We start from the raw sequence: 26,299 nt of genomic DNA, 5'->3' as shown, positions 1-26,299 counted from the left end.
ATAACCTAATTACTACTAATGATACTTTCTGCGTTCCTATTGGCTAAAACACCCTATTCCTAGACTTAACGATAACGTCTTGATCTCACGTCTAACGGGAGAAACGCCTCCACTTGTCTCGTCGTTTTCCATTTTCCTGCACGTTGCAAACGACAATCAGAGAGCAAACGACGAAAGAGTGCAAACGATGGGAAACAGCGACAGCAGCTACTTCGGATCGTTTCGCACGAAACCATTTCCTGCTTATTACGATTCCATATACCCTTCACCCGTTACCAAAGATAAGGTCGAGATTGGACTCATCGTGTCGTTCGCACTGTTGGTGTTCTTGCTCGTTCTCATTGCTCCAGCGTCGAGAGGCGTGCAGGTATGTTTGCACGACAACTTTGACGTTTGCGGGACTGTCTTGCGTTGCGCACATGCGTTACGGCGCGGCACTTACGTTTTGCAATTCTTTTCGTTTACAGCGAGTGTTCTTTCTCTTGAAATCGTTTGGCATTTTGTATTTGGGATTGTCTATAACAGGTATGCATGCCCGCTGTGTGACGTATAGTTGTAAACAGGCACCGCCCTTCACTTGACATATCTGTAGTGTGTTTGTATGGATTCGGGTGGCAAACCGGTGAATTGACGACAGAGATGTATTACAAAGCGTTCAGCAACAAAGAAATCCATGCTACTGTGGGAATGCACGTAGGACTTGAAGGGGTCAACATCACGTTGAAGAGTAAGATGCAATGAGGTATTCAGATCGACATTCTGAATGATCATTGGATGTTTATAGCTGATCCTGTTAATGTGTCGTTCAATGAGCATCAGTTTGAATATATTGATTACAATGAGCACTTCAGCTGGGGATGGCAGCAGTTTCGCATTGGATTCGGAATATATTGTGAGATATGTGACACACACACACACACACACACACACACACACACACACACACACACACACACACACACACACACACACACACACACACACACACACACACACGAGTTGTCTGTAGACCAACACACTAGATAAGAGCCAGTGGTAGGATGTAGGAAAGACGTGAATGTATGAGATGCCCCCTGTGCTTAGTGCTTCCTGTAAACTGTACTTATGGCAAGTGTGGTTATTTGTTAACTAACAAAGACAGGAAGATACTTTGACGTTTTGCACTTTTCCCTTCTATTTAGCCTCTCACTGAGACACTTGCAGACCAAGTGGAAGGAACAGAACACTGACATAATCATGTGACTCTGCTGTCAGTGTTATCAGTGTTATACATCTCTTGCATAATCACACAGTCCATGTCAGTGCTCTAGCTTTCATACACAATGATTTGTTTCGATTTTGGTATCAAGATTGATCCACTTTAGATTGTAAAGTTCACACTACAACAGAATGTAACGACTCTGACGTTCTGTAATTGTTTCATTGCTATTCTTTGTTTGCAGCCAATCAATTGAATCGCGAGTTTCGTGCTGCTCAATGGCGCGGCATGCCATACCCCATACTGTGGATCGCAGAATATCTCACACTAGATGGTGAGACCATACGATGGGGACGAGGATTCCGTCAGGCTGGCTTTTACACAAACATCATGCTGTGGATGGCATTCGCACTCTGGTTTGCAGACATCGTTCTCTTCTTGTCTGCCCCTCGTACTGGCGCATACATCCTGGCTTTGATCGGTGCTTTCCTTCTGACTGGAAATATTGTTTATGCTGGAGTCATTCACAAGTGGCCGGAGCTTGTCATTCCCTTCAACGATCATGCAGACTTGAAACTTGAGTACGGATGGTCATTTTACTTAACTCTTATCAATGGAATTATCTGCGTATTACTTGCGATTTTCTTCCTTGTGCTCGATGTCAAGTGGCCAGGTGCATTCCGAGCATTCTTTGATTACAGCATCGATGAAGACCTAGAAGTCATCCATGGGTCAGTCACACAATAGTCTGTACAGTACTGCTTGTTTTCCTGTCTCATTATTACAATTGACTATTACTTTGTCATTAGAGAGAACGGTGAGGAAGACGAGGGTGAACCCGAACTTTCACGAGGGCGGTTCAACTTCACTTCCCGTTTCACTGTCAAAAACGTGAAGTCACGAAAGACGACCCGAAAGCCATTCTCTGCAGACTCCCATGGACAGCCTAACTTGTATGCAAACATAGGTGCAGAGGCCAAGGGTGCAATCGAGCTGGAAGAAGTGAACACAGAAACTAACACTCACATTTAGTCCAAGAGTTCTGTACTGGCTAACGTTTTGTATTAGCATCGGCTGTTCAGTCATGCATAATGATTGTGTGTTTAGTATAATTTCGTTTGTGGCAAGTTGTAGTGTAGATTGCTGTTGTGATTTGAATCTATTACATGCACCCTCCATGGTTGGACATCATTCCATTAAAGCTTTCTTGTTTACTGTACTTGAGTCACAAGGCTTATTACTCTACTATAAATACTAGGGTTAACAAAACCACAGTAAGTTACCTCATATAACTGACATATTTACACTTGCATATGACTGCATGTGTAGCAAGAGTGTACACAATAGGCCAGATTGTCTATGATCACGTGACTATTTGAGATGCAGTGTTACAACAGTCTTCCTCTGCACTCCTTTGCTCCACAGTAGCATTTCAGTTCTCTGCCTGGTACACTGCCGACTTCATAATTGTAGTCCCATGTCAATTCGGTCATTGCTTTGATGGTACTACACACAAAGCGTCAAATAAAATAAACACAAAAGTAACAGATCTCTAACAACGTTTACAATTATATTGATGTGTCAGGTCCAGATCAGTTAATTAAAGTAATTTAAATCCATCAACTGATAACCATGTATTGATATCAACTTTGCATAACATGCCACATTGCAAATAGGTAAGTAGCTCAAATTCTATGATTTTATGCAAATTTAAATAAAATATTTCAAAAAATCTTAGATATTACAATAATAATTTCTTCTCAAATTACATGCTTAATATAATCAGCAAACTCAATAAATTTGTTATTGCAATTAACTCTAATTTATAGTTAAAATCAATAATGTCACAGACCACCGCACAACCCAAATATCAAATAATGGCAATATATTAATTAATTAATTGATTTCAACAATCATGCAACAGTTGCAACATTGTCAAAAGCTCTGTTTATATACTAGTCTTACTGTACAAGTCTTACTGTTTGGAAAAGAAAGCTACCCACGGAAAGCGAAGGTCATGAGTATCCACAAAGACATTCTGAACAAAGAGATTGGGAGAGCAGCTATGCTAAAGAAACAAAAACAAAAACTATACTGAAGCTGTTCTACTGGCTTCAGAGCTACGAGTGTGTGTGTGTGTGTGTGTGTGTGTGTGTGTGTGTGTGTGTGTGTGTGTGTGTTGTGTGTGTGTGTGTTGTGTGTGTGTGCGTGCGCATGTGTGTGAGTGGTAAGATCCTTATGTAGTATGACAGCCAGATGAACACATACTCATTGCGAGTCTTCAACTTACATTGAGATATCGGCCGACGTTTCCTGTTGACTTTGTATCAACCGCATAACAACCCAAGTCACCATACAGACTGCGTGTTCCACTGCAAGTCAGTCTTGTAGAATTCTCTGTGTTCTCCTGCTCATTTACACGCTCTACACTTGCGCTACGACTACGACCACTAGTAGCTTTCACTGTGACTCGATAGCCACCAACACAGTTACCAGACAACTCTATACAAACATGGCATTAAACCATGCAATCAAATGTGATTCACTGTAAGGAAAAAAGTATTGTATTTTAGGTCACCTTTATGAGATAATGACACTGATGTCTCGGCACTGTTGGCAGTTGAGACTGAAGTTAAGCTTTCATATTTGCTGATCATACTCCATATTCCTGTTGTTGCTCTGCTGTTATCTTTAGCAACAGTTTCAACTGGAGGACTGGCTGGAAATTAACACACTAATTAGTATTGTTGTATTGAAATTGACACACCAATTAGTATTGTTGTCAATTGTATAGGCAAGACAGAGCCTGGTACCAGTGTGCCAGCTGCTCCTGCCAAACACCAATTTGGTTTTGACTTTACCTACATCTATGTTCTTGTGTGTGTGTGTGTGTGTGTGTGTGTGTGTGTGTGTGTGTGTGTGTGTGTGTGTGTGTGTGCTTGTTTGCTTGTAATTTGTCTTATGCTTTGAATCTCTCAATACTCTCATTCCATTGTGTTACCGTCCTGCGAAATAGACAGACGACTTACCTGCAGCCTTAGAAACTGCCAGTGACTCGCCTTGTAAATCAAATTTCCGTTCCTTCAGCCATTTGGCTGCCTTTTCCACATCATTGTTATTGATGACGAGTCCAAAACGACACCACATAGGAGCAGCAAACTGACCAAGAACTAACATGTTTTCATCATCTCCTTGTATGTTGCAGCTTTCAGACAAAGTTTCAGCTGCAACTGTAGCGCCCTCTTCCTCACTCTCTGCTTGCTCAGATACAGAAGATAACGGTGTTGATGAGAGGTCAGAAACATCAGACTCATAACCCTCCTTCATCTTCTCAACTACTTCTACAATGCAAAGCCAAACAATTTGTATTGTATACACGAGAACACAGAGACATCCAATTGGTTACATGCGAGCAACAAAACCAGCACAAATGCAGCAGACTTCAAACAATCTATCCTGCAGCTCTATTTTCATTTACTATAACCCTAACTTATACTATAACAGCATGACCGTTTGAGTCTCATTGAGGGCAGCTGTGGCGTAATTTCCTTGGACAAGAAACTCACCCACCCAGTGCACTCTCTCTACCCAGTAGCATACATGGGTGTACCAGAAGAAACGCTGGGGAACAAGGCAGCCTACTTAGCAGCTGCAGCAGGACCTCTGGAGGGACCAGCCTCAAGATGAAGGGGCTTTCCTTCTTCTTTTTCTTCTTCTTCTATAAGAGCAACAGAATCACCCCGTATGTAGGGATTGCCCAGGTTTGTAGGTATGCATCATGCAACTGTGTCATCAACAAAGCAACAATTATTCCAAGAAACTTGACAATTTGCTGTTAACTATACTCTCTGCTGGAGGGGACATTACAACAACATCAACTTACTCCCTCCAGCCAATTGTTAGTTTGTATTACATAACAAGCACCTTCCTTACCACAAATATGAAAACAAAATGTGATTATCAACAATGAAACTGTCTCCTTGAAAGATTAGAGATACAGGTACACAACACATCTCAAATATCACAAATATCTGGCACACAAGAGACAACTGTCCCATGGTCAGAAGTCTGGCACTAGACCCATTCAGGATTGCTGCTAATATAGAAACAGTATGTAAGCAGTTGAAAGAGCAAACACATACAAATGAACAAGGTAGACACACTAACTGACTTGATACAACACAAAGCAGGGACAAGACCTAGCCGCTTGTCTGGTCGGTCAGGTTTCAACCAGACCACTTTTCAATATTTGTACTTTCACCAATGCACCCTTCCCGGCAACTTCCGAAATAGAGCATAGCTGATTAAATAAATTTATATTTAAGTACTCTACGACAGCCTCATATCAAGTGCCCACAGATCAGAACGCATACAGCTCGTAGAACTATTCAGTCTAGTTCTAGAATAGCAGATAGTAAGTGGAACCAGATTCTGTCACCTCCCTCTAGTGCCTCATCACCCTATAAACTTTTGTTTCCTACAAGATCATTCTGGGAGTCTAAGAATTAATTACTTAATTAACCCTGTGCTGCATTGTATACACAGACCCAATACATGGTTTGTACCTGGCCACCTTTCCACTAGGATGTCAATGATGCTAAATACGTTGCATTCTGTCACTAAATTACAATTTAACACGAGAAAAAATATCTTTTGTGTCTGTCTGCATGCTCGTCTGGGTGTTGACCAGACCACTTCCAAACTGCTGGCTACTTCCCTGAAAAGCAGCTGGTAATCAATCTGTTCATCTCAAGGCGTCCCACCATGTCATCTGATACAAAAATTTCATACCATTCCTCTCACTAGCTGCTATCATGCATCACATATCTCTACAAGTATCAACTGACCAATATGATCCAACTCAGCTATGTATTCATCTCCATGTCTTCGTCCCTCCTACAGACACAGACCAACATTGTTAGTACATCAAACATCCCTCATTATCAAAGTTGCAAGTCATTTCTATCAGAGCCATAGCTAGGCATGAGGCAACGAGGCAGTGGCCTCACTAATAAAATAAGCGTGGTCCCATCATGTGTCCACATCCTGGTCCCGTTTCTATCATGTGCCCACTACTTGACAGAGCCTCTGGTAAAGAAAAGAAGGCAGACTACGATTCAGCAGCTGCTTCTCTCAGGGATTTTAATTATTCGAAATGTTGTGTAAGTAGGTGACTACATAGTGCCGTTTGTTGATAGTGTGAGCTGCAATTTATCTTCGATGTCATTGTGTGCACTAGGATGTAGATATTAATAATCAAATTTATATCAATCACAAAATTTATGTCAACTTGCCTCAGTTAAAAAATAATCCTCGTTATGCCACTGTGACTGTGCATGAAAATATCTTTCATCATCTCATCACCATACAAGATTTCTTTTCTGTTTAGTTCACTTTTAATACTTGCCTACTAAACTACATTTTCAGACTAACCAAAACACATACACTAAACGTATTTTCAGTACACAACATTTGATGCAACTGCCCCATGAGTATGACAAAGAGTAAACAGTAGTCAACCATTGTTGCAATAAAGGTTTCAGTATCATCTCACTTTGTTTGCATCTTCCTCTGTTAACAGTTGACCAGCATAACAGCAAATGAAAGTGCCCTTCTGTACATCATCAAGAAGCCGAACTCCCCATCCTCTACACATGGCAGGGCATGAAGGACACACAAACTAACAAAGGGAGTGTTGGCAAGACGTACTTCTGGGAGGTTTTGAACACTTGCAAACGAACTTGTATTCCGTGCTGTACGACTCGATTGGCACAATGAGAACTGCACTTACAACGACTGTTACATTCGTAAATTCTAAACCAAACAAAGTCAATAGCAAACAAACAAACAAATGGACAGACAGACAGACAAGCAGGCAGAGAGATATATAGACAGACAAACAGACAGACAGACGGAGGATGTTTTATTATGCTTGAACGATGCAGAGTCTAGCTTAAAAGAAATTGGTCTCAACGTAGCAATCGAAAAATGCAAGCTTCTGTGCAATGGTCTCCCAGACCATCCCCATCTCGATAGAGCTATTCGAGTTGTGTCTTCTGGAACAATCATATTGGGGATTCCCATTGGTCATCAACACTATGTCACCGAGACTTGTTTGGAATTTGCTAAAGGAGGACAGGGTCTATGTGACGAGCTTGCTTCCTTGGATGCCCCCCAGTCTGGTATGCTAATTCTACGCTATTGCCACACAAATCGAATAAATCATCTTGCCCGCTCAGTGTATCCCACTCTGCTGAAACCTGCTACCAGGTTCCATGATGAGCTAACGAAGGCAACTTTCCGGCAATTGGTCTGTTGCCACAATATAGGGGAGCAACAGTGGCTGCAAGCAACATTGCCAATCCGGAACGGTGGGTTTGGCATGTCCTCTATGGAGTCAACTTGTCCAATCGTGTTTGTATCAAGTTGGGCCCGTTCTCTAGCTCACCTCCCTCAATCACTTGGTGATCTCACAGACATAGTCAAAAATATCTCTCGTGCAGTCCAACATCCAGGTCACAACGAATCAATCACCTCTCATCTTTTGCAGGCCCTGCCAGGAAATACGAGCCTTGTTGAACTTATCAACAACCCGAAAAAGCTACAGCAAAAGCTAAAATCGGAGCAAACGAAACAAATTGTGTCGTCTATTCTCTCAAACCCACTATCTCAGCGCTCAGCTGCTCGGTTCAGGTCGCTACAGGGACTTGGAGCAGGCGCATGGCTTGACTCAATACCTTCTTCTGCGAAGCTTGCATTAAAACCCAGCAATTTTCGCTTAGCAACACGCATGAGGTTGGGTCTTGAAATGCCCCTCGGTTCTGTTGTCCCTGTATGCGAATGCGGCAAAGACATTGATAAAGACGGCTATCACCTTCTCACATGTAAGACCGGCAGTGGGCCAATATGGACTCACGAGACATTGTCTAGTGTTTGGAGCGACTGTCTACAGCATTTGAAGATGTCCCATCAGCGGGAACCAAGGAATCTTTACGTTAATAGCAACGACCGCCCAGACATCGTTGTCTTTGACGCTCAACAGGGTTGTGACATTGAGCTGGACATCTCGGTGGCCCACCCATGGGCACTACATGTGATCTCTCAAGCAGCTCAGGAAGACGGCGCGGCCGCAGCTACCCGTGAGGTCAAGAAATCAGAAAAATACGCTAAAGAAAGGGACATCTGGGGCCTCCCCTCCAAATGCATCCCATTAGTGTTCGAACACTTCGAACGTTGGGGCTCAGAGGCAGCTCAATTCCTACACCGCCTGTCACTCCAGTCTATAGACGAAGACGGAAGAAAGAACAGTCATGAATTTAAGTTATTGTGGCGTAAATGCATGTCGGTAGCTTTGCAAAGGTGTAATGCTAGCGTAATTAGCAGAAAGTTGGCAAGACTGGGACATTCTTCATTCGCACGTAGTTAAATTATGGCGTCGGCCGTTTGGGCCAGACTAGAATGTAGTAGTGTTGTTCTTTGAAAATATATGTACTGACAGACAGACAGACAGACAGACAGACAGACAGACACAGACAATTTATTCTCATACAGATTCTACTTGTACATATGCTAGGATTTTCTAAATACAAATCAGTCCTTGCAAACAACAAAGTCATTAACTAATGAACTTTACTTTAAATATCAAATCAAATAATCTAAGACAATCTAAAATCACCATGATTAGGTGACAGATTCGAAAGTTTTCTAAAGATAACTTTTAGAGATAGATCTTTTTCTCCAATACAACATGAACATGGAAGCATTAAAATTGGCTTCTGGATTTGCTGACTGTTGTGACAAATGCTGCAAAAATTCTCTGCCTTTGTGCCCCACCTCCCAAAATGTTCTATCACAAGAGGAACACATCTTGATACATATCCTCCTGGAACAAGCTCTTCTGACTATTCTTTCATTTTCTTTTCTTCTCTTGTCGCATCAGCATGACCATTTTCCTTGCTAGCCCTCCTAATAATGTCCTGACTCCACAGATGAGCCAGGAACACATCAAGATCCAAATTCTGTCCGGTATTTGGATCAAACATTGTAATGTCTGAACGGTCTTCAGTATTTATGTATTGATGTCTTGGTTCTGTTTGATGGGGAAGGGGAAGGTCAGACAGGCACTCACTCCACCCATTTAAGACTGAATTGTGAGACCACACAGGTCTACCCCATATTTACAGGTTAAAAGATGGTATCTGTATTCATCCAAATCATGACCACAATTACACTTTTTAATCCGATTGGTAAAAGGTAGTAGACCCACTCCCAACCTCAGGTAAGACGCTAAAGAAAATTCATTTGTTTTTAAAGCGTGCTTAGCAGAAGTGGGGATGACATCCAGCCATGCACCAGCCCCTCGTCCTTGCAGGGATCTCAACCGTGCTGCATGTCTAGCAGACTATGCTTGTATAATAATATCAGTAGCACTATCACTGGCAATCTTTGTGGATAATCAATGCTGTAATTTCTTTGGATATGAGATAAAGTCATCAAGAGACTGTTGTTCTCCATCTTCGTGGTTTGACTTGGGCATTGGTGGTAAAGCTTTATAGGAAGAGGCCACAGTGGAGCCAATTGACCGTGGCAGTGATTTACTGCTTTGAAGATAGTTGACTAAATCAAAAAATTATGAAAACCTCTCAGGTAAGTCTTGCATAGCTTGACACCATGAAGATAAGAAAGCTGCTGGTGAAATTCGACTGATCTGTGTCAATCCAAAACCACCAAATTTGATCTTTAAAGTTGCTTGTTTCCAATTGATATCATCCAGATGATTGTAGCCTATAATGCTTTCAAACAATGATCTAGTCATATTATCACGTATGTTTGTTGCTGCTTCTAGATCAACAGGAAATATTTGTCTTGTGAGGTAATTCAGTCGAGGAACATGACAGTGACATAAAATCAATATTGAGCTTTGACTGTCATTCAACTTGACAAGTTCAGAACAAAGACTATCACCAGATATGGCTATATCAATGCATCGAGATCGTATAAAGTCTGAAGTCCCTATCGGAGTGCCCAAAACGATAGTTCCATCGTATGCAACAGAACAGAAGTTGGAAAATTGCAACACTCACCAGATGGGCAATACAGTTCACACTCTCTGTCACAAATTTCTAACCCAACTTTCAACAAAAGAAGATTTGGATCTTCAAGAACTGATTTAAGGTTTTCAGTTGCCCCACCCACATACACATCATCCAAATATGCAAGTATAGTGACTTCATCATGTCGAGTCAATACTTCACATAGAACAAGGTGGATAGTGGCAGAAAACAGAGCAGACAGACAGACAGACAGACAGACAATAGTTCAATGTTTGAAAATATATGTATTGATAGACAGACAGACAGACAGACAGACAGACAAACAGGCAGGCAAGCAGACCAACCAACCAACTAACATAAATTCGCCATATCTCATACTGTACACAAGTTTGAGATCTTACGCAGTTCTATGAGCATTTTGTATGCGTCTAAACGTATATCCCACATCCACAGCATCACAGTCAATGCCCACAGCTTCACCAGCTTCACGGGTTAACTGAAAGCAGGCACAACTTTCCTTATCCTAACAACCAACAACATCAATCAATAGGTCAAACAGAATAGCAACAAATCAACGTGTCAGCATAAGCAACTATGAAACATACTCACTTGGCAATCATCTGTGCAGTCGCAGCAAACGAGGAATGTAGAATCAAGATTAACGTTCACTCCATGATAAATACAATTGGAGACATATTTTACAGAAGGAGGCTGCTCGTTGTTGATTTCATTGATACACTTCACATAAGAAGTACAAAAACGCATAAACATGCCTGGCCATGTGCCTGTCTACTTTGTCTGTCTGTCTGTCTGCCTGTCTTCTTTGACTATTGAACACAAAAAGCAAAATTTCACAAGAACACTATAGGTAAAACTGCTAAGCTAAATGTCCATCTACTGAGACATACAGATTGAATACTACTAAAACTCTAATGAATGATGTTCTGAATGTCTCTTTCATTGCCGTCCAATTCTTCATTTCCCTCTGCAATACTTCTGAGTTTTCTCAATGTCTGTCTGTCTGTCTGTCTGTCTGTCAGTCTGTCTGTTTGTCCATTTGATTACAACTCACTGATATTGGTTTCTCTTCTTTCTCTGATAAGTCATCAATATAAACGTAAGGTTCCTACAACAACCTTTCACTCAAACCCAAAATCCTGCGAGCTCAACTGCACAAGTACACACCCATGTACACACACACACACACACACACACACACACACACACACACACACACACACACACACACACACACACACACACACGGCTTAGAAATGCGTGAAGATAAGTGTGAAGTCTTCTCGCCAGTAGGTATACAAAACTGGAACTTGAATATACCAATAAAACAAGATGGTCTAATTATTTTGGGAAGTCCAGTTGGATCCCTATCATTTATAAAGAATACGTGTGCAAAACAAGTGAATTCTGCCAAGTATTTCTTGTCAAACTTCCACAAATAAATGATGCACAAGCAGCTATGTTGATTCTTCGATACTGTGGGATTCCAAATATATCACATTTACTTCAATCTGTCTCACCATTAGTTATTGCTGATGCTGCTAGAGAGTTTGATATAGCAATTAAAGAGACATTTGAGGCCATAATTGGGTGCAAGTTATCTAGACAGCAAAAACAACAGCTCTCACTTCGATTTGGCCAGGGTGGTTTCATGGCTGCTCCTGCTTACTTGGGAGCTTGGGCAAGCAGTCTTTTTTTATCTTCCCCAAAGACAATCACGATTAGCTGAATTACATGACCAAATTTTACAACAACATGACTGTAGCAGTCATGATCAGAACATACATTGTCATTTGGAGAATGCATTACTTGAAGTTCATCAGACGTGTGAGTCCACTAAGCAGATCATTGATTCCTTACAAAACTTGCCAGATCTTCCAAAAAAATTACAGTCTAAATTGTCATCTAAATCAAGGACCAAGCATTTAAGAACTTTTTAGATGAATGTTCTAATTCCAACGACAAAGCAAGAATCATTAGCTGTGGAGGCTCAATAGCTGGATGCTAGCTAGACGCTATTCCAAGTTCGCAGGCTTATACTATAAAGAATGCAGATTCTTGCACTGCACCACTTTGCGACTTGGTGCTGCTTTACCAGCCCTAAGAGCTCTACACAGATGTGTCCCACAATGCAATCAATCAATAGCTGATTGGGGCTATCATGTTTTAACCTGCAAATGGGGAGGAGAAGTCATTCATCGACAGATCACTTCGAAGGAAAACAGAGACCTGATTTAGCAGTCTACGATTATGTCGATGGGAAAAAGCTATTGTTGGACATAACAATAGCCCATCCATGTGCTAAGAAACACATTACAAAGAGTTCTTGCATCACGGGTTCAGCAGCAGCAGAAAAGAGCAAGCCAAAAATAATAAGTACTTACAAATTCCACCGATTTAGGTTGTCTCTATCGACCATTTGCCATTGAAGTATTTGGACGATGGGGTAACGATGCAGAATCAATCCTTTCCGATGCCTCAAAAGCAGCTGCTCTTACACCTGGAATGTCATCCAGCCAGTTTGATAATTCCTGGAGGCGTCGCCTGAGTCTAACTTTACAAAGACAGAACTGTGCCATCATAAACCAGAAGATACCTTCTATTATTGGAAAACGACCATATCAGACCAATAAAGAACAGACTGAAGCAATTATAGGTGTTTTGGACTAGACTTTACCTAGAGTGCTATAATGTCTGTGTTGGTGTTGTAAGTTTTAGTTAAGAGTTATCCTTGTTTGCGTTTTGTGAGTAATGTTAGAGCTAGCTAGACTTTTACTTTGACATTTACATTTACAGTAGGCTACACTTACCTGTTCTACTGAGCTCTATGTATGTGTTAAAAATATTTCAAAGAAAGAGGGGAGAGAGAGGAGAAAGAGGGAGGGAGGGAGGGAGGGAGGGAGGGAGGGAGGGAGGGAGGGAGGGAGGGAGGGAGGGAGGGAGGGAGGGAGGGAGGGAGGGAGGGAGGGAGGGAGGGAGGACACACACATCAATCTGATACGAAACACAAACATATACGCATTGAAAACAACTCACTTCACCAGGGACTGCCGAGTTAGTAGACAATGACACTGACGTATCAAACGTAAACTGATCAATATTCAAGTTTTCAACTGCAGTTTGATATACTACACACACGTATATTGCAACAACTTCAAATGTCAAGTACGTCACTGTACAACTCACAATAATCTGCCACTTCGCCCATACAACGCTATTAAAACATAAAATAAGATCACCAATAATGATAATACAGTGTAGTGCATCAAACATTGTGTGTGTGTGTGTGTGTGTGTGTGTGTGTGTGTGTGTGTGTGTGTGTGTGTGTGTGTGTTGTGTGTGAGGATATTTATTGGCGCATTGTCTGCACAAAGCTTGAGACTCCTGTCAGTCAGACACAACGAGAGACAACATTCCGTGCCTTACCAATTGAACAGTGGAAAGACCTTTGGAAGATACCAGAAACAGGGAGTTTTCTGCCATTTCAAAAAGACATCATACGGAAATTGTTATATCGAGTTCTACCAACATATTATCAACTACACGGATAGGGTCTCTCATCCACAGCATCATGTCCAGCATGTAAATCACAAGCAGAAGATACGATCGATCATTGTTTGGGATTTGACCAATATGGAGAGAAGTGTTGCGAAATGCGGTTAGGCTGCTACGTTCGTTAGATGCTTCCACACCACCTCACTTTAACTAGCAAAGCCATATAATAGATCTCCTCTTAACGCAAGGTAACCTGAAATTGTGTTTCTCAATCCTCATTGTTACATACTGACAGAAGCGCCAGAAACTACTGCCGATGGTAATCATAAACAGTTTTAAATGGTCACTCAGACATTTCATCGGACACTATTGGGTTAGACGCAAAGAAATAGAATCATTTTACTAGTAAATGAAGCTGTGTTCTACTTGCTTCAGAGCTACGAGAGCGCGTGTGTGTGTTTATATTATGAATATCAATGTAAATTTATTAATTTTTGTCTATCTATTGTCATTAGCATTAATTACTCATTAGCCTGTAAGTGTTGCTGGAATGTATAATTCTTTGAAAACCCAATGATGCGTCGGTGATTAAAGATAACTAACTAAATGTCATCAATGTCCCACACTAGCACATGCACATGCTTAACTCTTGCACGTGACGGAGCGGGCTTGCTATACCCACGTTATTTCTCAATTCTGTAGCGCTCTTGCATCACTTGAAGATATTAACAATTGAGGTGGACACGTTTATGATCATGATTCCGCTGAGCCGTTGCTATCATATCTTTTGTTCCGGTAATTAATTCGTCCTACTTGTAGCTAGAGATTGATGTACATTTCCTAGCAATACAGTATTGTGAAGAGACACGAATCTAGAAGAAAGCAGCGTCAACGTTTCCTACAAATCTTTCTTGCAAGACAATGTCGATCGTTCATCAGCAGTCCTACTTACACCTAGAAAACCTATTGCTCTCTTCAAGATGGCGGATGACATGTTGGTCCTACGCATGCAACGACAGGTGCATGCATGGTCCCATGGGACCGTTGCTTGGCTTCTTGAAGAACGGTGAATTCGTTTATTCTGTGGTTCTTCTGTAAAAAAGTAACAGACGCGTACAACTATTACCTGAACTTTACTCCGCGCTTCTCACTTTGACAATGGTTTGACCGTAATTGATATAAAATGACATCATGGCTTTCTGTCATAGTGCGCGTGATTGTTAGGTCACCCAATTTTCGCATCCCAAAGGAACTGCTGACTGGCTCAACAAAACCCCAAGCAAACGTGACACACGCTTACAAACTTAGGTACATAACGACATACTGACAAACAGACAGAAAGTTAATTCAGCACGTTTAGACTATGCTTCTCAGGAAGCAGTCCACCACTTAATGTGGTGTCCTTCTTTTACGCTCATAGCTTAATAAATTTGGGTACCATTGGTTGAGTCTAGCTGTAACACCAGTGATTAGATTTCATAGTGTATTGTGAGTAGGAGTAACTTGTTGTACATTATGTATGTTTTTATTGGAGTCGCACAGACTCCTATAATATAAAAGAAAATGTGTTTGTGTGTGTGTGTGTGTGTGTGTGTGTGTGTGTGTGTGTGTGTGTGTGTGTGTGTGTGTGTGTGTGTGTGGTGCAATAGCTCAGTTGGTTAGAGAGTGCATTGGAGAATGAAAACATCCGGGACTTTGCAGGGTTGCAAGTTCAAGTCACAGTGATGGCGAGCTATGGCATAATTTCCTTAAGCAAAAAACTTACACAATTGCTTCTCTCGACTCAGGAGTATAAATGAGTACCTGGTCATTGACTGGGGTGGACATGACCACTGGCTTGGCAGTAACATCATGCAGCATACGGGTACGTGTGGGCCTTGGTGTCCAGTCCCAAAGCTGCGCCATAGTCAGTGCCCCTGGATGACTCTGGCCAAGCTCCAGGTGGATTGTAGCGCTGGCCCTAAGCCTCCACGTAGCACATGGAGACCCTGTCTCTAGAGACCAGGAGGAGCTATCTCCGCAACTAACCTTAAGATTGACGTCATTCACGAATGACGTGGAGGGCTTGACATTTGCCTATTTGTGTGTGTGTGTGTGTGTGTGTGTGTGTGTGTGTGTGTGTGTGTGTGTGTGCGTGCGTGCGTGTGTGTGTGTGTGTGTGTGTGTGTGTGTGTGTGTGCTCAACTCTGTTTACTAAACACAAGGACATTCTTCAGTGTTGGGCTGATCACTTCAATTTAGTACTAAATCGTCCTTCTGTCGTTGATGATACGGTTTTAGATGACATTCCACAGCTGGCATGTGAAGATCATTTAGCGACATCTCCCCATGTAGAGAGGTTTCTGATGCAATTCAGCAAATGTCATCTGGTAAGGCATGTGGGTTGGATGGCCTTCTAGCTGAAACATGATGGTAGAATTTTGGTAGAAAAACTAACTCAACTCTACAGTCTTATTTGGCAACATGAAGCGGTTCCCAAAGACTTCAAAGATGCTGCTATAATCCGTGACAATCATCGTGGCATTTCACTTCTATCTACTGCTGGGAAAATCACGGCTCAAATTATTTTGAATAGATTAATTAACCAAACATGTCTCTGACAATATATTACCAGAGACTCAGTATGGTTTTCATTCAGGTCGGGGAACTATCGGCATGATCTTTACTGCTACACAACTTCAAGATAAATGTCGTGAACATCATAGACACCTCTACACAAGTGTTTGTAGATCTGACAAAAGCATTTGATTCTGTTAACAGAAATCTCTTATGGAGACTACTCGGTAAAATAGGCTGTCCGTGCAGTCTAGTCAATATCATAAGATCATTTCACGACGATATGCCAGCTAGTGTCATTGACAGTGGAGCTTCTTCCAAGTCCTTTGCAGTCACAAATGGTGTTAAACAAGGATGCGTTCTTGCACCTTTGTTATTCAACATCTTTTTCTCTGTCATGTTACACGTTGCCTGCAGGAATTGCGATAATGGTGTTTACCTTCAAACGCGCTCTGATGGGAACATTTTTAATCTTCGTCGCTTCAATGCAAAACTAAAGTCAGTGAAATTCTCATACGTGACCTGCTCTTTGCAGATGATTGTGCCCTTGTCGCGCACACATAGAGGATAGTCAATTCATCATGGATTGTTTTTCAAACACTGCACGACGTTTTGGACTCACTGTAAATCTCAATAAGTCCAAAGTTTTGTACCAACCAAAACCTGGGTCTTCTTTCACACCTCCTGTTGTAATAGTGTATGGCACTCCTTTGACATCAGTTGACAAGTTTTCTTATTTAGGAAGTACTCTGTCTCAAAACATTGTTGTCGATGATGATATTTCAGTGCGTCTGAGTAGAGCTGGTGCTGCCTTTGGCAACCTGACTAGACGTCTTTGGAATGAACATGGCATAACCACAGCCACTAAGGTCAACAGTTTGCAAAGCAGTTGTGATCACCACTTTGCTTTATGGTTGTGAGACTTGGACATTATATAGAAGACACATTAAACAGCTCAACCAATTTCACATGCGATGTCTTCGCAAAATTGGAAATATAAAATGGCAAGACATGATACCCAATACCAAGGTTCTGAAAAAATGCAACATGCCTGGAATTGAGGCTCTACTACTACAAGCTCAACTTCGATGGTGTGGCCATCTTGTTTGAATGAAGGATGATGGAATCCCAAGAGCAGTGTTTTATGGTCAGCTGAAGGAAGGTTCTAGAACAGCAGGTGGTCAGAAATTGCACTTTAAAGACACATTGAAATCCAATTTGAAATCTTGTAATATTGATATATCCAACTGGGAAAGCTATGCATCAGGCAGATCTCTGTGGAGATCTTACTGCAAAAAATCTCTAGATCATTTTGAAGACCAACATTTGAAAACACTCCAACAAAAAAGCAGGAACAAAAGACAATCTCTAAGAGTGGGAACTTCACATGCAATGTTTGTGGACGCTCCTGCACGGCACGCATTGGTCTTTGGAGACACAAGCAAAGCCATAAATGAGTTCGGTCATGTAAACCACTCACTCCACCGTGTCACCGTGTGTGTGTGTGTGTGTGTGTGTGTGTGTGTGTGTGTGTGTGTGTGTGTGTGTGTGTGTGTGTGTGTGTGTCACCGTGTGTGTGTGTGTGTGTGTGTGTGTGTGTGTGTGTGTGTGTGTGTGTGTGTGTGTGTGTGTGTGTCACCGTGTGTGTGTGTGTGTGTGTGTGTGTGTGTGTGTGTGTGTGCGCGCGTATGTGCGTGCATATGTGCGTGTGTGTGTGTGTGTCAGTGTGTGTGTGTGTGTGTGTGTGTGTGTGTGTGTGTGTGTGTGTGTGTGTGTGTGTGTGTGTGTCAGTATGTGTGTGTGTGTCAGTATGTGTGTGTGTGTGTGTGTGTGTGTGTGTGTGTGTGTGTGTGTGTCTGTGTGTGTCTGTGTGTGTGTGTGTGTGTGTGTGTGTGTGTGTGTGTGTGTGTGTCTGTGTGTGTGCACACGTGTGCATGTGTGTGTGCTCTCGTGCAGCTGATTTACAGACTGAACTTACCAATCGTCTATTGCATGGGGCTGGAGTTCTGTAAAATACGTCTGTCTTGTGTGGATGGAGACGACGTACAATTTCACTAAAACACACAAAAAGAAGACAAAATTGTAAATCAAATGTCCTTAACTGTCATAAATTAATCATGTGACCTCACCGCTTCCAACCCAACATCAAAGGAATAGAGAGTGGATTACAGAGACGTTGAGCTGATGCTGGCAAATCTCTTAAGGGACGACACATGACTGAACATTCATGCTCAACATCTAATCACACACAACACACGAATCACTCTAAACTATAACATCAGCCACTCGACTGCTTTTAGTTTGAAATCGGTTCTATTTTCCATTCATGCAATTGTGGCTTATGGTCCTCGTAAACACACAAATCACAATGGGGTAAGAAGATGCTCATGAGCGAAGAGGGGGGATGTACCGTGGATGTACTGTGGTTGTACCCTGGATGTACCATGGTTGTGCTGTGGATGTACCGTGGATGTACCGTAGATGTATCGTGGATGTACTGTGTGTGTACCATGGTTGTACCGTGGATCTACCTTGCATGTCATCATGAGTAAGCAAAAAGATTTCTTGCCAACTAAAATTAGAATTTAAATAAAACAGATACTAGTATATAGCTTTGTACCTTAGATATTACTATATGCATCTATTAGAACCACAATTACACTGGCGATAGCAACTGCATGAAATTCATAAAGCTGCCTGGCTGTTGACTTTCGTTTGCTCTTCGTGCTGTGTACTGAGCTGGTTTGCCGCGTACTAAGCTGGTTTGCTACGTACCTTACTTGATTTGGAATCAAGCCTTTCTAGTGCCTCTTGGTGCATTTCACTTTTTATGTTTAGCAAACTTTTCTAGAGCTTTTATGCAGTTAGAAAACCGACTCTCAACAAATGTCGTGTTGTAACGCCTACACATGGTAAGCAATTTGTTGCCCTTGGCCTTACAACTCATTTGGCAAATGACTTTGTAAGCCACTGTGCAGACAGTGATGCAAGGGTGCTTAGCATACCAAATGGGTTAAATCGTTCTGGAGTACGATTGCTTTCCATGGCAACTTTTCAAAGCAGCTAAGTGAACGGGATGGCTAACAGCATCCACACTGTTAGTGTAGCATAGACAATTACATGATTCAGACGGCAGAGCAACTGTAGACGTGTCTACTGAGTGACAAGTTACTTAGTTCTAACGATCCTGCTGCTGCAGACGACCACAAAGCTTGCTGTGAGGTACTAAAACTTTGATTCAAAAATAGGACTGAATCTGTCCCTGCCTCTGCACCATTATATACCAGTGTTCTCCCCAGGCATCTCAAGACACGCCTTGGCTAAATTTTACAAGGACACGCCCAATCCCGCCATCCCTTAACTAACGCCGCCATGCCTTGACTTATTCCCGCCACGCCTTGACTTATGCCTGTCACGCCTTACTATCTATGTGTTATAGGCAAGATATGGGAGACCAGTGGTTTGGGGTCTTGTTTATACGACTAAAACACCTGTTGTTGTTGTGGAAAGTCCAAAAGCAACGTCATAGAGATCGCTATGTCCAAAATATACTTATGACGTTGTTTCGAATCTGATCCAACGTCATTGGTGGCGTATTCGCCCACATTCCAATCCGTATGTGAGTCACGCCCTCGGCAGCCGTTTGTGCCGTGGAGTCGTTATTGGTGCGTTGAGAGAATACAAAGTCGCAAGACAAAGTACATCAATGCGTCGAATTGTGTTGTTGAAGTGATAGCCCAATTTCTCGTTCTTCTAGTGGCGTTTTAGGCACCCTACGGAAGCCGATCTGGGAGGCGTTACCCTACACAGGATGTAAGACAATGCTCTGATTACACACGCCAAAACGCACTTGAACGGCATCGGCCCACACCCAAAGTTAGCGAAAGCATTGCTCAGGTTAGTGTAGACACGGTCACAGTTTCGAAAATCTTGTAGATCTCCGCGAGCTTGCCGATACGCTGCGAACGTCTACTAGCGTCGATATCGGCATGGAAAATTGTCACCGACTGCTTAGTGAACTTGTCTACTAGTGCTACGTTACTAACTAAAGGTATTACAATCGATTTTGTGATCTGTATTGGCTTGGACTATATTGGGAGGCGCAAGTTTTCGGCATGTATGCAGATTAGAAAGTAGCCCGGATAACAACTGGGGCGCTACAGCTAGAAGGCCAGTGGTAGCTTGCTTGTGTTGTACTCTGTCCACGCATAGAAATTTTGTACAGCTAACGTTTTAGACCAAATACAAGCACCCTATGTTGCTCTAGCACTGCACCACAAAGCCAGCAAACGTCACTCAGATGACCACGCCCACGCTTGAAACAACCACGCCCACAAGTGCGTTCCATTTAGCCACGCCTTTGAGATATTCTGGGGAGAACACTGTATACACAGCATATCCATGGAAACCAACAACTCCTGTGTTTGTTACGAAATATTAAGTATCTCGCTTGCCAGACCATATACATGCAAAACTCACTGGCACAAAAAATCTCCATTCTTACACTGAGCAAGAAGGCTTCATCCCGCCAGCCTTCCCCTCCCCCCTCCCCACGCTTCCTAGACCTGTGAATCAATTGGTAATCAATTGATATCATAATACACACCTAAACAAGCATTAGCCCATGCCACAAGAAAAAGTTAAGTTTTGGTCACATTTGGGAAAGACAAAAACAATGTTTAATGTTATCAAGCAGAAACACAAACATTTACAAGTATTTTATGTACTGATCAGATGCAACTCTCAAATCAACTCACACTGTGCAGCCTGATATCTTGCTAGTGAACTCCACGTGTTTCTAATCTTTTCAGTCCGTAATCTTCCATCACTGTTCTTACTATTGCTGCTGTAATTTGCCTTGTCGTCTCGTCTTTTGCTCGCCTCGTTTCCCAGCTTCTTCAACAAACATGATGCAACATCCTTCACACATTTTCCGGTCTGTCTAACTCTTTGTTTCTCTGGGGAAGGATAAATGCCTGTCTCATCGTCCAAACGAACTTGTCTTAAGGGAAATTTCAACCACGGTGCCTCCCACTGTCCCTCCATCACGTCGTCTTTACATTGATCCTTCTTGTTACCTCCTGTCTCACTATTATTGCTACCATCTGCCATACCATCATCTACACACAAAGGAGGATTTGCTGTGTCTCTAGTTGTTGACTTGCGTGCAAGTGCTCGTGATTGTGATTCCTGCTGATGCCTTGCAGTTATGGATGCATGCAGAGACGAGTCATTGTGAACAACTACACATACAGTTAAAACGAAGAATTGTATAGAAACACTAACAAACAAAATTAGATTGTGTTCTCAACACATACACACATGCACACACACACACACACACACACACACTGTCACACAGACACACACACACACACACACACACACACACACACACACACACACACACACACACACTGTCACACAGACACACACAGACACACACACACACACACACACACACACACACACACACACACACACACACACACACACACTGTCACACACACACACACAGACACACACACACAGACACACACACAGACACAGACACACACAGACACAGACACACACACACACACACAGACACACACACACACACACACACACACACACACACACACACACACACACACACACACACACACACACACACTGTCACACAGACACAGACACACACACAGACACACACACACACACACAGACACACACACACAGACACAGACACAGACACAGACACAGACACAGACACACACACACACACACACACACACACACACACACACACACACACACACACACACACACACACACACACACACACACACACACACACACACACATACACACACACACACACACACACACACACACACACACACACACACACACACACACACACACACACACACACGTAGCTCTGAAGCGAGTAGAACACGCATTCATTTAAAATAGTTGGTAACATTACAAGCAAAGATGCTAACACGCAATACTTGCACGTGATCATGTCACCAGACAGACTTACTACAAACGAAGCTAAACCATATGCTTAAGTTACAAGTGCCTTAGCATCTTGAGTCATTGTAAACATGCAAACGTATTGATTCAAAGGAAACTCAACATGGCCACTAGTTATCACACAATCAACTCTCACTGCACCTTCTTGTTTTTCTTCAGATCTCACTGTCATGTGCTGCGTTCTTCCCGTTGCGTCTTTCACACAGACAATTGTGATATCATCATCATGATCATCATGATTATCATTATCATAGCCAGTCACGTTGGGACACGTAATCAAGTGCCCACCAACTTGCCATGGATATTCATGTGCAGACAACAAATCCTTGACCGTCGGAACGTTATTCTTTCCTTTCTGTGTGATCCAAGCTTCTCTCTCGTCATCAATACTTTCCTGTGACACACAAACTATCATCTGTCTATCACATAAATAACTCATGATAAGGTCTGTTTCACCAGGAAACGATAGACCGGCTCTAGTCTGGGAGAACCACGATAAATCCACTCTTCTCTCGCGCTGTTAAACTTCATTTTCACTAAACTGCAGTCCACGCTCTCCACAGTGGCAAGAGACCTGGAAGGACAATGATAAATGAGATAATCACGTGATTTCAGTGTTTTAACATAAAATATAAGCATCTCTTCACTAGATGCTTAAATATTGCCATGTCTGTCTGTCTGTCTGTCTGTCCATCTGTCTGTCTGTTTATCTGTCTGTCTGGCTGTCTGTCTGTCTTGTCTGTCTGTTCATCTAATTATCTGTCCAATACATATATTTTTATAAATCAGTACTATTACAAGCTATATGATGATCTAAACTAAATAACTAAAACTACACAAACAAAAAGGACCCTTCGGCCTACACATACAATGATTTAATAATTTGCAACTGTAGTGTTCATTCTGTGAATGCTATATAACTTGTCTGCTATAACTTTAGCAAGGTTTCTCTGCAGTTGAATGGAGATGAGAGATATCCACTTGGTCTTGAATTGGGCCTTGTTTTTCTTTCCCTTATCATCTCTAGACGACTCGGCCAGCTTGTTCAAATAGTTGGAGGCTTGTATCCCCAACGACCAAAATGTTCAAGAACCAAAGGAACAAAAGATGGCTTGATGCCTCCTGGAAGAAGCTCTTGGCTGTATTTAACCTCTTTTCTCTCCTCCCTCCTTGAGGCCACGATACCTGCTGTGCTCGCAGCCAATGCTAGCAAGTCAGTACACCAGGATGTCTTCGCAAAATTGGAAATATAAAATTAATATAAAATATAAAAGCATAAAAAACACCAAGGAGAAAAACGTCATCCAAATAGGCCAGGACTCGGGTTGTAGGGCGTGACTCTTGAAGATCCACTAGTAGCAGGTGAATGGCAGCGGAGAATAACATAGGACCCAGAGGTCTCCTTGGTGGACGCCTTCTTGGGAGGACAATACATGTGGTTGTTCCCCATGCCAGAAAATAAGAGGGTTACATCTCAAGTACATCTGAAATACGTGTTGGTAAACATCAGCGAAAGACTTGGCAACTTGAGGCATGAGAGAAGCACGCTCCAATGAGTTGAATGCATTCTTAATGTCAGTTTTCAAGAGGACCCAATCAGGCTTTGACTCCAAAAGCAAGCTCACATGATGTATCAGAAGCTCCGTGCCCCCTTTGACAGCCACTCCATGTTGTATTGGCTGGAAAAAGCGAATTGAATGACCCTTTCTTTTGGATGCATATCATCTTAGCTGTCAAGCGCCGTAGACATTCTCCAATGGCAATGGGTCTTACATCTCCAATTTCCTTTGGTGAAGCTATGAGTCTTGAACTCGATATAACCTCATGTATGGCTGGGGGTATCTTTCCCTGAGCAATAAGGTCACAGACAGAAAACAGACCTTCTGCAGTGGTGCTCCTGCACACCAGTGCTTTCAAGTGTTCATATTTCCACCCTGAGGGGCCACAGCCAGAACCCTTTGGTGTGTTTCGCAGTGTTTTGAAAAATTCGAGTCGAGACAGTGATAAGGATTGAAAGGCCTCGCATGATGTGGGCACATTCTTTTCTCTTGACAGGTGTTTTGCAGCTAGTCTCTCGGCAACCTCAGCTGTTTGTCTGTCTGTCTGTGTTTTCTTTCTCACATCAAACTATGATACAATTCTGCAAAGAACTACAGTAATACAACTAGACTAATGTTCATTGAAAGCTAACATTACAGTAAACTAAAACCCTTATATATAACTAAGACTAATGAGGAAAACATTGGGTGCTGAGAGAGTCCGGCCTCTCAGACCCACCGTACAACATGCTACGTTTCTTTAATATGACTTGAACATTAATTACACTTCTGTAATTGTCTGTCTGTCTGTCTGTCTGTCAATACATATATCATACATCAGCATTATTACAGTCTAATTGTCCAAACACCAGTCCAAAGTGTGTCTGTCTGTCTGTCTGTCTGTCTGTCTGTCTGTCTGTCTGTCTGTCTGTCTTGTCAATACAGATAATTCATACATCGAAACTGGTCCCCACCATAACAGCTAAAACATCATAAGCATGCCCCGTCTGTCACTTGTGTGATCCCTAACTATTCAATCAATATTAGAACAACAGCTTCTCAATGCTCCATCAACTGAATGCTCATACCATGTTCTCCTCCACTCAGTGTTCACTGTATCTCCTACCTTTACCTCCATTAATGGCCTCTGCATAAGACAGCAACATGTAATGCATCACACAACCAACATACATATACAACATTGAAAACGTCAACCATTGGATATGCCTCTAGATATTCCTTTATAAATTCCCTTGAATGGTCAGCAACATCTTTCCACACCTCTTCACCTACCAAACACAACATAACTTGACTCATAATGTTGTACATAGAAGCGAGTTATAACACCACAGCATGGATGGTACGCAACTCACTGTGTACGTCACATCTAAATCTGTATAACTAACAGCTACGTCATAGAAAAGTGACTTCAAAGGAGTGACTTGCAAAAAGCGCTACACTAACAGAGTTCTATTTGCACCAAATATCTGGTTGTTATCAAAATGACCATATTTGAGAGTCACACTTCAGGAATGTATGGTATGCAAGTGAGTGACCAATCACGATGTGTTGCCAGCGGCAATGAGAAACAATGGCCAGGCAGCCAATCAGTACACACTGTTCGGCATGAGAGACACTTTGCCCAGAAAGACGTCAAGTTTGATGAGAAACAACAGAAACATTGCATTTCAAGTGACGCTACCTGGAAATCTACAAGCATCCAATCGTGCTGCAGTAGTACATGCACAACATATGTACGTTTGCACAGCGAATAGCTGCCACGTTCAACAGACCAACAATTTGTATCCATCCACTAACTGTATTGTATGATGCCCAAAGTGTAGGTACATGTATACATGGGAATGTGTTAATTATTAACTTAATTAATTAATTAATTAATTTGTCCGGATGAAGAACGAGGTAATCAGGTACCACAATGTGAAACTAGCTACACGTGCATTGCAGATAAAAGTATAAACAAAAGAAAAACAGTGTGAATGTTGCAGCATGTGCATACCGCAACCACATGGACAGACACAACACAGACATCACATTGTTTGTCTTACTTGGCATGATAACTTCGTGTAGTTCTCTGTTTGTCATGTATTGTGCAAAACCATCGTCATAAAACACCAGATGTCTGTAATAGAGCACAACAACTCAACGTGTCGTGTGAGTGAGTGACCGTCGTTGCTGTCTCTACCTGCTTCTGTTTCTTTCGCATGCAACTTCAGCCACAATGCCTCCATACAGTTTGTTCCATTTAGCATAAATTCCTAGACATTTAGACACATAAATGAGTAACACCCACACACGCATGATGCAATGATGCAATGCATCTAAACAGGCACATGCAAAGGTAAACAAGAAGATGGGCAAGCATGCATGCAAATGACAAGCATGAAGATGGTTGTAAACAAATA

The 26,299-nt window shown here is 42.1% G+C and overlaps 2 protein-coding genes across 5 annotated transcripts in view; one reads left to right on the top strand and one right to left on the bottom strand.

Moving 5' to 3' along the window:
* The first annotated feature begins 72 nt into the window (after positions 1–72).
* LOC134188717 (dual oxidase maturation factor 1-like) lies at positions 73–2,417 on the top strand. The gene is made up of 6 exons (XM_062656894.1): positions 73–367; positions 468–525; positions 593–727; positions 785–892; positions 1,443–1,929; positions 2,008–2,417. The coding sequence occupies exons 1-6, from the start codon at positions 188–190 to the stop codon at positions 2,228–2,230; spliced, it is 1,191 nt and encodes a 396-aa protein (XP_062512878.1). The 5' UTR covers positions 73–187; the 3' UTR covers positions 2,231–2,417.
* A 138-nt stretch (positions 2,418–2,555) lies between these two features.
* The window catches only part of LOC134188716 (histone-lysine N-methyltransferase SETDB1-like), a 27,095-nt gene continuing 3,351 nt past the window's right edge, over positions 2,556–26,299 (bottom strand). For 3 of the 4 annotated variants that reach the window (XM_062656889.1, XM_062656892.1, XM_062656891.1), the window contains 22 exons: positions 26,080–26,152; positions 25,943–26,016; positions 25,092–25,165; positions 24,965–25,023; positions 22,795–22,912; positions 22,480–22,732; positions 21,078–21,563; positions 18,450–18,558; positions 18,299–18,374; positions 13,456–13,483; positions 13,306–13,397; positions 11,324–11,377; positions 10,861–10,989; positions 10,653–10,774; positions 6,908–7,012; positions 6,753–6,846; positions 6,046–6,094; positions 4,228–4,539; positions 3,777–3,917; positions 3,489–3,700; positions 3,178–3,266; positions 2,556–2,704 (listed from right to left, as the gene is read on the bottom strand). In XM_062656889.1, coding sequence (XP_062512873.1) covers positions 2,587–2,704; positions 3,178–3,266; positions 3,489–3,700; positions 3,777–3,917; positions 4,228–4,539; positions 6,046–6,094; positions 6,753–6,846; positions 6,908–7,012; positions 10,653–10,774; positions 10,861–10,989; positions 11,324–11,377; positions 13,306–13,397; positions 13,456–13,483; positions 18,299–18,374; positions 18,450–18,558; positions 21,078–21,563; positions 22,480–22,732; positions 22,795–22,912; positions 24,965–25,023; positions 25,092–25,165; positions 25,943–26,016; positions 26,080–26,152 — 2,867 coding nt within the window. In that variant the 3' untranslated portion in view covers positions 2,556–2,586. The remainder of the gene's footprint in view (positions 2,705–3,177; positions 3,267–3,488; positions 3,701–3,776; positions 3,918–4,227; positions 4,540–6,045; positions 6,095–6,752; positions 6,847–6,907; positions 7,013–10,652; positions 10,775–10,860; positions 10,990–11,323; positions 11,378–13,305; positions 13,398–13,455; positions 13,484–18,298; positions 18,375–18,449; positions 18,559–21,077; positions 21,564–22,479; positions 22,733–22,794; positions 22,913–24,964; positions 25,024–25,091; positions 25,166–25,942; positions 26,017–26,079; positions 26,153–26,299) is intronic. The other variant, XM_062656893.1, reaches the window with a different exon arrangement.

The sequence above is a fragment of the Corticium candelabrum genome, chromosome 13, assembly GCF_963422355.1.
Source record: "Corticium candelabrum chromosome 13, ooCorCand1.1, whole genome shotgun sequence".
NCBI lineage: Eukaryota > Metazoa > Porifera > Homoscleromorpha > Homosclerophorida > Plakinidae > Corticium > Corticium candelabrum.
This window is presented reverse-complemented; position numbering and strand designations above follow the sequence as displayed.

Excerpts from the sequence above, each read along its gene's own strand:
- LOC134188717 (XM_062656894.1), top strand. The coding sequence starts at position 188 with ATGGGAAACAGCGACAGCAGCTACTTCGGATCGTTTCGCACGAAACCA. Across the intron at positions 728-784 it reads GGTCAACATCACGTTGAAGA|CTGATCCTGTTAATGTGTCG; the intron begins GTAAGATGCAAT and ends GGATGTTTATAG. Across the intron at positions 1,930-2,007 it reads GACCTAGAAGTCATCCATGG|AGAGAACGGTGAGGAAGACG; the intron begins GTCAGTCACACA and ends CTTTGTCATTAG.